The sequence below is a fragment of the Podarcis filfolensis genome, assembly GCF_964270895.1.
Source record: "Podarcis filfolensis genome assembly, chromosome: 13".
Taxonomy (NCBI): domain Eukaryota; kingdom Metazoa; phylum Chordata; class Lepidosauria; order Squamata; family Lacertidae; genus Podarcis; species Podarcis filfolensis.
The window spans coordinates 48828179-48842482 of NC_139615.1; the positions used below are offsets into that span (position 1 = coordinate 48828179).

At 44.3% G+C, this 14304-nt stretch overlaps 1 protein-coding gene and 1 long non-coding RNA gene across 23 annotated transcripts in view; one reads left to right on the forward strand and one right to left on the reverse strand.

Annotated features, from left to right (window-relative positions):
* The window catches only part of FHOD3 (formin homology 2 domain containing 3), a 319993-nt gene that overhangs the window by 218401 nt on the left and 87288 nt on the right, over positions 1–14304 (forward strand). For all 21 annotated transcript variants that reach the window (XM_083582385.1, XM_083582396.1, XM_083582404.1 and 18 more), the window contains exon 8: positions 13401–13495. In XM_083582385.1, coding sequence (XP_083438511.1) covers positions 13401–13495 — 95 coding nt within the window. The remainder of the gene's footprint in view (positions 1–13400; positions 13496–14304) is intronic.
* LOC310748215 lies at positions 5247–14031 on the reverse strand. 2 transcript variants are annotated; one of them, XR_014541209.1, is made up of 3 exons: positions 13842–14031; positions 8621–8688; positions 5247–5995 (listed from the first exon to the last, which is right to left on the reverse strand). It is a non-coding gene; the product is annotated as an uncharacterized lncRNA (long non-coding RNA). The 2 variants fall into 2 exon arrangements; XR_014541210.1 differs by lacking the exon at positions 13842–14031 and adding an exon at positions 9617–9666.

Consider the following 14304-nt stretch of genomic DNA (forward strand, 5'->3'; position numbering starts at 1 on the left):
AATTTTGGTACCCAAACCTAGACACATTACTCTAGGTGTGGTCTGACCACACTACTTCAGAACATGTCGTTTAGTGGTTGTTGTAGTGTACCATTTATATTATGCCAGCAGCACATGAAGAACATTCGCATGCTGAGGATCTTACAATCTAGCTTTCGAATGTGGAGGGGAGAGACTAGTGGGAAGGGAGAAACGCAAGAAAAGCAAACACCAGGAGGTATTTACTTTGGGGGGGTGCTAGCAACCCACGGGACGCAGGTGGCACTGTGGTGTAAACCACTGAGCCTTGGGCTTGCCGATTGGAAGGTCAGTGGTTCGAATCCCCGTGACGGGGTGAGCTCCCGTTGTTCAGTCCCAGCTCCTGCCAACCTAGCAGTTCGAAAGCACATCAAAGTGCAAGTAGATAAATAGGTACCACTGTGGCGGGAAGGTAAACGGTATTTCCGTGTGCTGCTCTGGTTTCGCCAGATGCGTCTTAGTCATGCTGGCCACATGACCTGGAAAATCTGTCTGTGGACAAACGTCAGCTCCCTCGGCCAGTAAAGCGAGATGAGTGCCTCAACCCCAGAGTTGTTCGCAACTGGACTTAACTGTCAGGGGTCCTTTACCTTTACCAGTGTAAAAAGACTTCTCGTCCTTTCTTTCATTCTTTTTCCATTGTGACTCTGCCTTCAGGTGGCCAATGGCACCTACTTCTTTGGTTGCTGGCTTGGAGTTGCACTTGCTTCGGTAGTTCCATAGCTTGGATCATTGTACTTGCCTCCAAGTAATTCCCCGTACAGTGGTTTGGCAGTGATATGGAAGGGGAAGCTCCATCTGCAGGCAGTCCTGCCCCCTGTGGTATGATTGTGATTGGCTTGAATTGCTTGCATCTTTCTGACATTACAGCATATCTTGGTAGATCGGTACCATTTTATCCTTACACCACAGCAGGGAGAAATGTAAAGTATTGCACTTGGGAAACAGGGAGAAATGTAAAGTATTGCACTTGGGCAAAAAAAAATGAGAGGCACAAATACAAGATGGGTGACACCTGGCTTGAGAGCAGTACATGTGAAAAGGATCTAGGAGTCTTGGTTGACCACAAACTTGACATGAGCCAACAGTGTGACGCGGCAGCTAAAAAAGCCAATGCAATTCTGGGCTGCATCAATAGGAGTATAGCATCTAGATCAAGGGAAGTAATAGTGCCACTGTATTCTGCTCTGGTCAGACCTCACCTGGAGTACTGTGTCCAGTTCTGGGCACCACAGTTCAAGAAGGACACTGACAAACTGGAACGTGTCCAGAGGAGGGCAACCAAAATGGTCAAAGGCCTGGAAACGATGCCTTATGAGGAACGGCTAAGGGAGCTGGGCATGTTTAGCCTGGAGAAGAGTAGGTTAAGGGGTGATACGATAGCCATGTTCAAATATATAAAAGGATGTCACATAGAGGAGGGAGAAAGGTTGTTTTCTGCTGCTCCAGAGAAGCGGACACGGAGCAATGGATCCAAACTACAAGAAAGAAGATTCCACCTAAACATTAGGAAGAACTTCCTGACAGTAAGAGCTGTTTGACAGTGGAATTTGCTGCCAAGGAGTGTGGTGGAGTCTCCTTCTTTGGAGGTCTTTAAGCAGAGGCTTGACAACCATATGTCAGGAGTGCTCTGATGGTGTTTCCTGCTTGGCAAGGGGTTGGACTCGATGCCCTTGTGGTCTCTTCCAACTCTATGATTCTATGATTCACAGCTCTCCGAAATGGCGTAGGGCTTCTAGATGTTAATCTCTGGGGCAGACACTTTCATTCACTTGCCAGTGTACCCATCAGTTTCAGTGTTCGCCTCCATTACATGCGAGGGCTTTCCCCCCTGGAGGGCCTTGTCCCTTCCTCCTGCCATGTCAGTTTCTCTCTCGGCCTCTGACACCTCATAATAACTGAACTCACTGGGCAGTTTGGGGTTTTTTGCTGAATGCCATATTGTTGTTGTCTACAACTCCCTCAGGTTCTGGATGTTTCAGAAGCAAATTCTGCACTTTAGTCTTAGGAGAGCAGTGGAGTTAAGTCCCAGTAGGCAAGCTCAAATAAATTTTGGAGGGAGGGTGGGGTCTTAGCTTTCAGTAGAAAGTTGTGAGGGCTTTTCCTTCCTTGTTTCTTTTCATTGCGTCCCCAAACCACCCCTAAATAAATTCACACTTCACACCATAATTTTTGTTTATGGTTTTTGGCCTAATTTTGGCCACAACTTTCTTAAAATACAAACAATGTGAGTGGTTGCTTAGGCATTGGTTACGACTACCTGTCCCCGCCCAGGGACAGAACTGACATCCGCAAGCCTGTGAAGTCAGTAAGGGAAAACATTTTATGGGGAGTAGATGGAGCTGGGTACCAGACCCTCACCTCTCCCCAAATGCTCCCAGGGGCTCTTGTGTGGCCCTATCCCTTTTGACAGGGGTGCGGACAAAAGCCTGGTGAGCCCCTGGATTCCTTTAATGGAATATCCTTGCAGCAACATCATTGGAGGGGCAGGCACAGCCAATCCATACCCCTCCACCAACCACTGCCTAACCGCAACCTTACAAGTTGTGACGATTTGCTACGCAGTAGGCAAAACCCAAATGGCACCAGCCAATCAGCCAAATGGACAAAATTCCTACCAGGCCCCTGCCCCAAAAGCAGGCGACCCCATGACAGGCATAGCAAGGTCAAATGCGACAAACACCCTAAAATTAGGGAGGGTGGGAGGGTGATCCGATGCACGTAGCGAAAGAGGACACTCAATGCTGCGTGCAGAGCATATATTCAACCCAGGCTGTCAGTCAAACTTGGCAACATCAAACTCTCCCCAGCAACCCAAGGAGTCCAGTCACACTTTGGGCCAACCAACCAACTTGCCCAGCAATAGAGGTTGTCTGGTTAACTTCATCGCAACCTGTGCTCTCCATGAAGGAGAACACGCTTTACCATTTACACCAAAATAAAAATCCCTACTGCTGCATAAGGCTCAGCTGCGCTTTATTGCTGTATAATGCTGTATTGTTTTTAATATTCAGTTGGAAGCCGCCCAGAGTGGCTGGGGAAACCCAGCCAGATGGGCGAGGTATAAATAATAAATTATTATTATTATTATTATTATTATTATTATTATTATTATTATTATTATTATTATCCTAGCCACATTTCAGGGACAGGAATGATGCAGCATCGAGCAGTGGCATTCATGGGGGGGGGGCAAAGATGGCTACCTCGTTGTAGTCATATTCTCCCCTCAAGAATGCATTTGTTGCAGGAGGGGGCCGTTCATACTCAAATTCAAAAGAAAGAGCACCCCCTGAAAATTATTAAAAGTCACTGAAAATCTAACCCCCCGTCACTAAGGATGAATTCTTCCATGAAAGTGTGGGGTGGGGTGGGGGGGATTTCTTTTAAATAACAGGCCATGAAGAAATAACAAAAAATAGAAATAGCAATATATGTTAGGGAGATTCATTTTCTAAACCATATGGTGCTATACCATATACTGGCCTGATGAGGCTAAGAAAACAAATATGCTGAAACAATTAAAAAGTGGAATGAGGTCTGCAGTATTGTCTGTAGCAGAGGAAAGCAATCTATCCAGTAGGGGGAAGCAGTACATTTCTTATTCCTTATTTCATTGCTGCTCATTTCATTTCAGCGTTTTAAAGACTTCCATTCTGATTTACTGAAAAGTTAGGAAAGACTCACAATCAAGAAGGTCGTGCAGTGACGAGGCCGTAGGGTACTTTAAAAATGTAGGCTATTCCTCCAAAGATTTAGAAACGGAGAAGAAAAAGTAGGTTTTCCAGCTTTCCCTTTTATTTTATTTTTTTAGCTCTGATTAGCTTGCAAGATCAATCATTGCAGAAAAGATACAAAGTCCCAAGATCAAGATGAGAATGGATAAATCCCAACAGCTTTTGAAGGGTGTTGATCTTGAAATGTAACCCCATTCCAGGTGGCCTTTTTATATAGCTGGTGTAGGAGTGTTAGTTCACATATTTATGCGCATGAGTTGATTCTGCATTCTATAATAATCAGTGTTTGATGACTCATAGCTGAATTTATGAACTTAGTCCACTGCTGTGTTTGATCAAAGTCTTGTTGTGAGTGTTAAACCCAGCTTCACATACACGCATGACGGTGTGAACCCATAAGCCTGGCACATTTAAAACCCACCCCCATAGAAATCAAACCCACACTGAAATGTCTCTAATTCATGATCAAGTGCACACAATGTTGCTCACCAGCCCATTTTATGCAGGTCATACTACCAGCCCCTGGTACTCCTGGCCTTGCCCAGCCCTATCTCCAGTTTAAATGGAGTGGGGTCTATGTTGAGGGGGGGGAGTTATGTCTGTATGTGTGGTCTGGGTGTTCACTAGACTTTGCTGGTTGTTGAGGGGTGAGCTTTTTAGAGTGGAGTCCATAAGACAGTTGGATGTCTCCTTGTATACCTCTTCCAGTGTGGTGTAGTGGTTAAGAGCAGTAGACTCGTAATCTGGTGACCCAGGTTCTCTTCCCCGCTCCTCCACATGCAGCTGCTGGGTGACCTTGGGCTAGTCACACTTCTCTGAAGTCTTTCAGCCAGTGTTTGTTGTGGGGGAGGAAGGGAAAGGAGATTGTTAGCCGCTTTGAGACTCCTTAGGGTAGTGATATCAAAGTGAGATATAAAATCCAAACTCCTCCTCCTCCTCCTCCTCCTCCTCCTCCTCCTCCTCCTCCTCCTCCTCTTCTTCTTCTTCTTCTCATCCGGGCAACTCCTGCAGCCCAGCTGGTAGCCAGATGTACTGCTCTGCTTTCCCAGGCATGTCCAACAGGTAGATTGCGATCTACTGGTAGATTGTGGAGTGTTCCTGGTAGATCCTGGTTGATCTCTGGCCCCTCAGTGATCTTCTTACAAAAAAGCAAAAAAAGAACCAAAAAAACCCCCCAGCCAACTTTGGCTTCCTGAAAAAAAGGTCCACTGCTTTGGGTAGATCACTGCCAGTCTTTTTACGACAATGATCACTGCCTGTTTTTTTATACTGTGAGTAGATCGCAGACTATTGGGAGTTGGACGTCCCTGCTTGGACAACATCAGCAAGGCCAAGTGTGGGGGTCTTGTTATCTAGGTAGTCCAGGACCTCCATATGCACAGCCCAGGCTTGCGCCCAGGGGATGTCACTTTGGTGCTGCTAATGCAGACGTTTGACTTCACCCCTGGAGGCGCCCTCCACTGTCTCTCAAGACAGATGGGTGACAGCAACAACAAGAAGAAGCTTTTTTGAATGTATATTCTCCAATGCATTCTCCAAACTTGTCATACCCAAATCTGTTACGAAGGGTCAGATAAGAAACTTCTGCAACGGTTTGTTGCACTAGCACAGATAATAGTAATTCACTTAATATAATGTTGTTCAGGTTTGTGGAGCTGGAATAAGCTGTGATTTTCTGCTGTGCCAGTATGGTATAATTATTTAATTGTACTTCCTCTGTGCAGAGAACCTCTGTATCTAAGAAATGTGATATTGATAGCAGCGTTGTACTGCAGCAGCATACATGAAGTGGGAGGGTTTGGGTAGGTGTTTGTGTATCTCATAAGCTTTTGGAACTGGGTCAGAGATAGAACTGATTCTGGTATATTTCTAGCCCAATGCAGTTGCGTGTGTAAGTTTGCTCCCATTTTAGGGGGTAGCAGAATTTGGGGGCGTCTCATGCTCTTCAATTTCTGATTCCTTTGCATGAGTCAGGACAGGTGATAAGGGACTCTGAGATGTAGGTAAACTTTCGGTATGTCACGATGCATTTCCACATGAGCAAATATAAACCATAGGAAGTTCAAAACATAAGGATGTACAAAATAACATTTTGTAAACAGACCTGTCTTACAGAAAAGCCAGTCCAACACAAGAATTCTTTGTTTTCTGACATTTAAGTTATAATAATTGCTCCCACCAGCAGAGGTTCGGTCTCAGTGTCCATTGCGCCAGTGGTGTGCAAGAACACCATACAAGATCTACAATTAAGAGCAAAAAGAATTTAATACTTTTATATATATGGGTGGCTTTACATACTTGAATCATATTTATTCACGCCTGTGAAGGCCCTGATAGAAATAAATAGATTTTATTCAAATGTCGTTTTTATGCAGGTTCCTTTGCATTGTATTTTGGTTTGCTCTGTATGTACCCCTGGCAAATACACAGAAAAATATTATATGACACTCCTTTATGATTGCCATGCAGAGACGCATATGGAAGTGTGCTTTTGTAGGCCACAGGCAGAATATTCTAGAATGCTTTAGATGGGACTTCCGGGGTGGCGCCATCAGCAATGGCGGACTCCCTCTGAACCGGAGGGACCAGCTCCACGCGAAACGGGTCTTTTCCGCTACGGCGAAGTGGGGACCCTTTAAAAAATCACAGGCGGATGAAGCCTGTGACCATGGGACTCGGCGGGCACCTTTAGCACCCCCCCAACCCGCAAAGGAACCCATAAACGGGCTCCAAAGCGAAGAGGGGGAAGTGGCGCGGTGCTGTGAGTCTACTGCTTTTTCCGTGGAGCGAAGCTGCATAGCCGTTGCCGGAGAGCGCTGCCTTTTTTCTGGGACAATTTGGCATCTAAAGAATCACCCGTGAGTACTTAAAACTCGAACAATTGGACTTTAAATAAGGATTGGCCAGTAGAGAGGAATTGGACTTAAAATTTACTTCAATTTGGTACTGAAACGGGAAGGTCTAAACAGGAAGTCAGCCTTCCGTTTCTTTGTAGTCAGAATAAAGCAAAGACAACGTAACTAGAGCATAGAAATTCATTTTTAAAGGACTGGCTTTCATCATTAAAAATTGTGGAACCCCCCTTCGGTAGCAGGAGAAGAAGGGGGATCTCTTTTTGGATTGTTTAAACCTGCAGAAGTGAGTTTAAAGTAAAGTAACTTTCCACCGTCCTGATCCTGGAGCGGAGTGTCAGGACTGACATTTGAAGCTCATTGACCAGAGACAGAGGTTTTTGACAGATAGCTAAAAGAAAAGTAACATAGTGACTCCATCGTTTCCTTTCGCATTTCAAAGGAACAAATATTGACTGAATATTTTAAAAAAGAAACTTTGTTGCTATTGTTCTTAAAAGAAAGAATAAACAAGCTGTCCCCCTAGAGGGAGACTGTGAAATTGTAACCAACTTCAGGAGCTTGCAGCTGTTACAGATTACAATTGTGGGAAAGGACTTGTGACCTTGCAGGACAATGTTTTCAGAAGCTCTGTTGGGTGCTTTCTGTAAAATAAATGCCCTATTGGATCAGCTAAGCCAGAAGACGGACTTGATGACTAATGCAACCAGAAATTTTGAACAGGCAGTAGGAAACTACATGGAGCCTACCCAGGAACTAAAACGGGAGTATGCTATGACAGCACAGATGAGAGAAGAGGATACTGCTGAATCCTGGGTGTCAGAAATGGAGGGAGCTGCGGCCCTGCAGGATCATTAGTCTCTGGATTTGATAAATGAATTTGGAAAAAGCCAGATTTGGAAAGATAAAGTTCGGTTTGGTTTGGAAATGGGGGGTTGGAATGACCCTCCCATGTCGGGATGTTTGGACTTTCTGAGTCTGGTAATGGGCCGTCAGATGTTTGGAGCTGTGGGGGCTTTTAATTTTGGAGGGAATCTGAAACAGGTGTTTAAATATCACATGGAGTTTAGTCTGGACTATGGAAATGGGGCTGATCTGTTGAAAAGGGTCAAAAATATTACTAAGCTGGAGTTCCTACGAGTGGAAGGAAAATATGAAGAAGAGCCGCGGAAGGGACATGGAAGAGACTTGAGGGCCTCGGATATAAGGACACCAGGTTAATGCGCTAGATAAATGGGACAAAAAGGACTGACAAAATCCGGAACCAGGAGGAAGGGACGCTGGATGAAGATTGGATTGTCTTACTTTTCTTTTTTTTATCATTAGGACTGTTTTAAAATAATTGATGAATGTTAGGAAAATGTTGAAATGGAACTACTTGGTTCTAGTAAAAATGTTTAAAGAAGTAGGTTAATGATATGGTTATGAAAAGCTGGTAAAAATAAGATTTAAGTTTTAAGTTTTAAGTTTTAAGATTTGCTATAAGACAAGATGAAAATAGATTAAGATAATGTAAGGACAAAATATTATGAACTATGGAAAGGATTTGCTGTGATAATTATTAACCAGGATACAAGAAAGGGGAGGAGGAGGAGGTCAAAGAAAGAAGGTAATGAAAGTTAGAAATTTGAGCATGATGGATGTATTTTTTTTTTTCCTATTTTTCTATTTTTCTGTATTGTCTGTTTTTCTGTTTTTCCTTTTTTATAATTTTAAAAGAAAATCTTTAATAAATATTATTTTAAAAAAAATAACCTTTGTAAAAAAAAATAGAATGCTTTAGATGGGAGGAAGCACATTCTGAGAAGACAAGTAGTCTCTCTGTTAACTAAAGCATATTTCTGTCATATGGCATGGATTAAAGTAATTAATTTGTCATGTTACTGGCTTACGGTTACCCCCAAATGGCATAAGTATAGGTTAGAATCATATATCTATCCTTCTTGTTTCCAGTTTCTCTCTCTTCATTAGAAACCACAGGCAGTTGTTTCTGCAGTGCAGTATCATATCCACCTATCGTATATCTTCTCTGAACTTACTCAACATGTACACCCAGCACACAGAATATATGGAAAGTTGAGCTGAAAATAATAGAAAAGTGTTTGATTGCACAGTATTTCTCGTATTAAATATTAAAGGACAGTAACATTTGCACAAAGCCAAATGGGTGTGCCCAAAAATAGTGATGATAATAATAAGAATAAATTTTATTTATATCCTGCCCTCCCCAGCCGAAGCCGGGCTCAGAGCGGCTAACAACAGTAAAACGATAAAACATTCTAAAATCATTTCATTATAAAATTAATTCCAATCAAATTAATGGCAACCATTGGGCTAGAAGTTCTGTGAGGATTGCCAAAGGAGGGGGTCAGGCTGTGCCCTGACCAAAGGCCTGGTGGAACAGCTCTGTATTGCAGGCCCTGCGGAAAGATGTCAAGTCCCGCAGGGCCCTAGTCTCTTGTGACAGAGCGTTCCACCAGATTGGAGCTACAGCCAAAAAAGCCCTGGCTCTAGTTGAGGCCAGCCTAACCTCTCTGTGGCCTGGGACCTTCAGGATGTTTTTGTTTGAAGACCGTAAGTTCCTCTGTGGGACATACCAGGAAAGGCGGTCCCGTAGGTACGAGGGTCCTAGGCTGTATAGGGCTTTGAAGGTTAAAACCAGCACCTTAAACCTGATCCTATACTCTACTGCGAGATCACATTCACCTGGTGCTATACCAGCTGTACTGGCTCAGTGCAGCTGGTATAGCACCAGGTGAATGTGATCTCGCAGCGAGGACCCCGTAAAGAGTCTTGCCGCAGCATTCTGCACCCGCTGGAGTTTCTGGGTCAGTCTCAAGGGCAAAGAAACCTCTTCACAATCAGAGGGATCTGACGAATGAGAGCTGGTTTACATGTCACAACTGCCACATGGCGCTCCTGGAACCAGCATCCCCTTGTGACTTCTCCCGTTCAGCTTATGGTGCCTAGAAACGCAATGCAGTGCCATACAGTTGTGTGTTTTCCCACCTACCATCATTGACTTGTTGCAGTAGATGCAGAGAAATGCTCCACGTGATGTCATAGGGAGTGGTACTTGCTACTGTGATGTCATGCTGTCTTAGAATGATAAAACTCCCCTTTTTAGAACTAAAATATCCGCCTGGTGAAGCTAAACAACAGATCAACAGAGCCAGACTGATACCCAGAGAGAACTTGCTGCAAGACAGACCCAAAAAAGAAAATAACAGAACACCAGTAGTAATCACATACAGCTCCCAAGTTAATACAGTTCAACACATCATCAGAGATCTACAACCTCTGCTAGATAATGACAGTTCTCTTTCTCAAGCTCTGAGAGGAAGACCTTTCATTGCTTAGAGACAGCCACCCAATCTTAACTCCTTACCCACAATAATGCAGCAACAAGACTTAACATGGACACTGGTACCAGAGCCTGCAATAAACCCAGATGCCAACTTCGCTGCCACATACACCCAGACAACACCATTACTGGCCCCAACAACATCAAACATACCATCTCAGGACTATTTAATTGCTCATCTTCTAACATTGTGTATGCTATCAAATGCCAACAGTGCCCTTCAGCTCTCTATATTGGCCAAACCCTACGCCAAAGGATAAATGGACATAAATCTGACATCAGGAATCACAAGACAGAGAAACCAGTAGGAGAACACTTCAGTCTCCCAGGACATTCTATACAAGATCTCAAAGTAGCTGTCGAATTACAAAAGAATTTCAGAAATAGACTGGAAAGAGAAGTTGCTGAATGACAACTTATTACCAAACTTAAAACCATGGAGAAACCTGGTCTGAATAAATTGGATTCTTATCTCATTATATATGATAAAGCTATTTTTGGCCATCTCATCCCTTGCTTTTTCCTGTAAGACTAATTGCAGTCATTAACAGTCACCAACTGGTTTACCACACCTATCAGCCAATCACCCATTCCCACCCCCCTTCTGAGTAATACCCCTCCCCACCCTCTCGCTATATATAAGGGTCTGGTGACTTCTGTTTCAGTGTATCTGAAGAAGTGTGCATGCACACGAAAGCTCATACCAATAACTAACTTAGTTGGTCTCTAAGGTGCTACTGGAAGGAATTTGTTATTTAGAATCATTCTAAGACATCTAGTCCAACCCCCTGCAATGCAGGATTCTCAACTAGATCTTATATGACAGGTGGCCCATCAAACCTGTGCTTACAAACCTCCAAGGAATAAGTGTCTACCATCTCCATTCCACTGTCAAATGGCTCTTACTGTCAGAAAGTTCTTCCTGATGTTTAGTCAGAATCTCCTTTCTTGTAACTTGAAGCCATTGGTCTGGGTCCTGCCCTCCACAGCAGAAGAAAACAAGCTTCCTCCATGTGACAGCCCTTTAGATATTTAAAGATGGCTGTAATACCTCCTTTCCATCTCTTTTTAATTGTTCCTCATAAGGCCTGGTTTCCAGACCCTTGATCATCTTGGTTGCCCTCCTCTGCACACATTCCAGCTTGTCAATATCCTTCTTAAACCTATCTGTAACTTCTTAAACTCTGGTGCCCAGAACTGGACACGGGAATCCAGGTGTGGTCTGATGAAGGCAGAATAAAGTGGTACTATTACTTCCCTTGGGGACGCGGGTGGCGCTGTGGGTAAAACCTCAGCGCCTAGGACTTGCCGATCGCATGGTCGGCGGTTCGAATCCCCGCGGCGGGGTGCGCTCCCGTCGTTTGGTCCCAGCGCCTGCCAACCTAGCAGTTCGAAAGCACCCCCGGGTGCAAGTAGATAAATAGGGACCGCTTACCAGTGGGAAGGTAAACGGCGTTCCGTGTGCTGCGCTGGCTCGCCAGATGCAGCTTGTCACGCTGGCCACGTGACCCGGAAGTGTCTGCGGACAGCGCTGGCTCCCGGCCTCTAGAGTGAGATGAGCGCACAACCCTAGAGTCTGGCAAGACTGGCCCGTATGGGCAGGGGTACCTTTACCTTTACCTTATTACTTCCCTTGATCTGGACACTAGACTTCTGTTGATGCAGCTTAGAATAGCATTGCTTTTTTGGCTTAGATGTTTCATCATCTGCCAATGTGGAAATATGTGTATTATGGAACTTTTTTATGTAGCACACAACAACTTTTTATATCTCAGCAATTAACTTATTTACTAATCCTTATTTACCTTCCTTGCATGTTCCCTTTCAAAGTTAATGTATTTCGAGAGGGGTAGCCCTATTTGCAAAAACTGCAAAGAACATTGAGACACCTTAAAGACAAAGGTTAATGAAGATCATCACAAAGCCATCTATGCCTGCAAACCTTTCCATGCCTACTCAGAACCTTTTTTTTGCTATTGCATCACAGTGTTGACTCTTGTTAAGCTTGTGGTCTACTAAGTCCCCTAGATCGTTTTTGCCTGTACCTTGGTACCTTGGTTCTTGAACTTAATCCATTCCAGGAGTCCGTTTGACTCCTGGAACCATTCAAAAGCCAAGGTGCGGCTTCCGATTGGCTTCAGGAGCTTCTTGCACTCAAGTGGAAGCCACATCAAACGTTCGGCTTCCGAAAAACATTCGCAAACCAGAGCACTTACTTCCAGGTTTGCAGCATTCGGGAGCCAATTTGTTTGACAACTAAGCCGTTCGGGAACCAAGGTACCAATGTACTACTAGCAAGTCAGGTGCCCCCCATCTTATATTTGTGCAGCTGGTTCTTCCTGCCTAAATGTTGAACCTGCCCATTGCAGGTATAATATAGTCCGGCTCAATCCTCTTGAGGTTGGTAGCAGGGCTGATTTTAGGTAATAGTGGACATGCTTGGTGGGCCCTGTTCCCCCAGGGGGATCTTCTCCTCCAGACCACCCTCTCTGCTCCCCACTTAAGGAGAAAGCAAATGGCCACGCAGCTACTGTGGCTTCTGCTCCCCATTACCTGCCTCTTCCTCTCTGTGGCAGTATGGATTGGGTCCAATCACCACTGCAGTTGACGGAGGGGGGAAGTAGACTGCCTGCGTCCCCTCCTCACCCTTGTCAATTCTCACTTGTCCCCTTTTGTCATGGGACTGCCAAGGAACGCCTTTGAGTGGGGGGAGGGGGAGGAGAAGAGTCAGAACGGGAACAGTCAGAAAGAGACAGTCAGGAAATGACGGAAGGGGGAGAGAGCAGGAGGCAGCCAGGAGTTGTCAAGGCTCTCCATTGCTGAAGCAGAGCCTCAGCACCACACAAGGAGCTCAGGGACAGACAGAGAGCCTATACCTGTGCCTTTGGCATAGGAAAGGAGAGGGTTAAAGCGCAGAGATCAGAGACGTCCCATGAGGCTTCCCTGCCTCTTCTGTTGGAGAAGAAGACCACTCCACGAATCTGAACCGGACGATTCAGATGCATAAGTTGTACTGTGCTGCTTGTACATATGTAAAATAAAGAACTGTAAATATCTCTCTGAGTGAGCAGAGTGTGCTTATTGCGAAGAGCATACACAAACCTTCACACCCACAAGGAGAAGGCAGGTGAGTGAGCAAGCAAGGAGCAATGGGGAGAAGGAGAAGCAGAGGCCAGGGGGTTTTCAGAGGTGGAACTCTTGTCGCCTGCTATGTTGACCCGCTAACATCAGCCATGCTCAGTAGGATTTGTTTCCACATACCAAATGCATAGTGTTGAACTGTGTCAAATATCCATGCATTATTTGTACTACGGTATTACTCACATCTGTACTGAACAATTTATTTGGCATCTAACTCTGCATCGTGGGACCCCAGTTGTGTGATACACTTTGATCTTCTTGCCTAATAAGTTTTTGTTCCCCTTTTAGGTGTCAAGCTATGGTCCAATGTTATGGAGATCCTGGAAGAAAAGGATGGGGTTGACACAGAACTTCTAGTTTATGCAATGACTTTAGTGAACAAGGTTTGTTTTAAATTTGGATTTATGTATTCAGATGTATAGCGCAAAACTTCCTATGGCAGCTGACCCTGACGTTTGAAAACACGCTTTTAAAATCTCCCTTTAACATTCCAATTAAAAGACAATTTAAAAGGCTTAAAAATAATAATAAATAGTTGTCCCATTGCAAAAAAGCCACAAATGTAAATATGTATGTATATGCTTGTGAGAAAAAACTTAGCTAACAGCTGTTAATTTTTGAATGATATGAAATAAGAGAATATATTTTTATTTTTTTAAAAAAACACCTGACCTTCCACTATTCCCTGGGAAAGATAGGATACATTTAGGATGAAAAATGTACTGATACCTCAGGGCTTTGCATAGCAGGTGAGTGTTGCTGCAACTTGTCTGTAGGCTATGGGTTTATTTGATGTTATGGCGCCAGGAGAGCCATGTACTTTGTGCCTTAAAATTTATTGGTGGAGTCAGTGACTTCATAGAAGGATGCTTGTTACCTCACACCATGTACTGTGACTTCATTTGAGATAGTTTCATGTACTGTGCCTGACGCAGCTTCAGATATACTTTAGCTGCCTTTTAGCATGGATGACCAGGAGAGAGTTGGTTAGACACATGGTATTATGTGAAGAACCAGGACAAGTTGGACCAGCTGAAAGTACCTCTAAGTGTTGTGCTGAATGTTTGCTTCTGTTCTGTTTTGAGCAATAGCCTCAGCAGCAAGGTTACAGAGGTAGGTACCCTGGACAGCTCCCTGCAGGCCTCAGGCTGGACGCACCATAAATCCAGATGTTCTTTCAGTGGCAGTCACC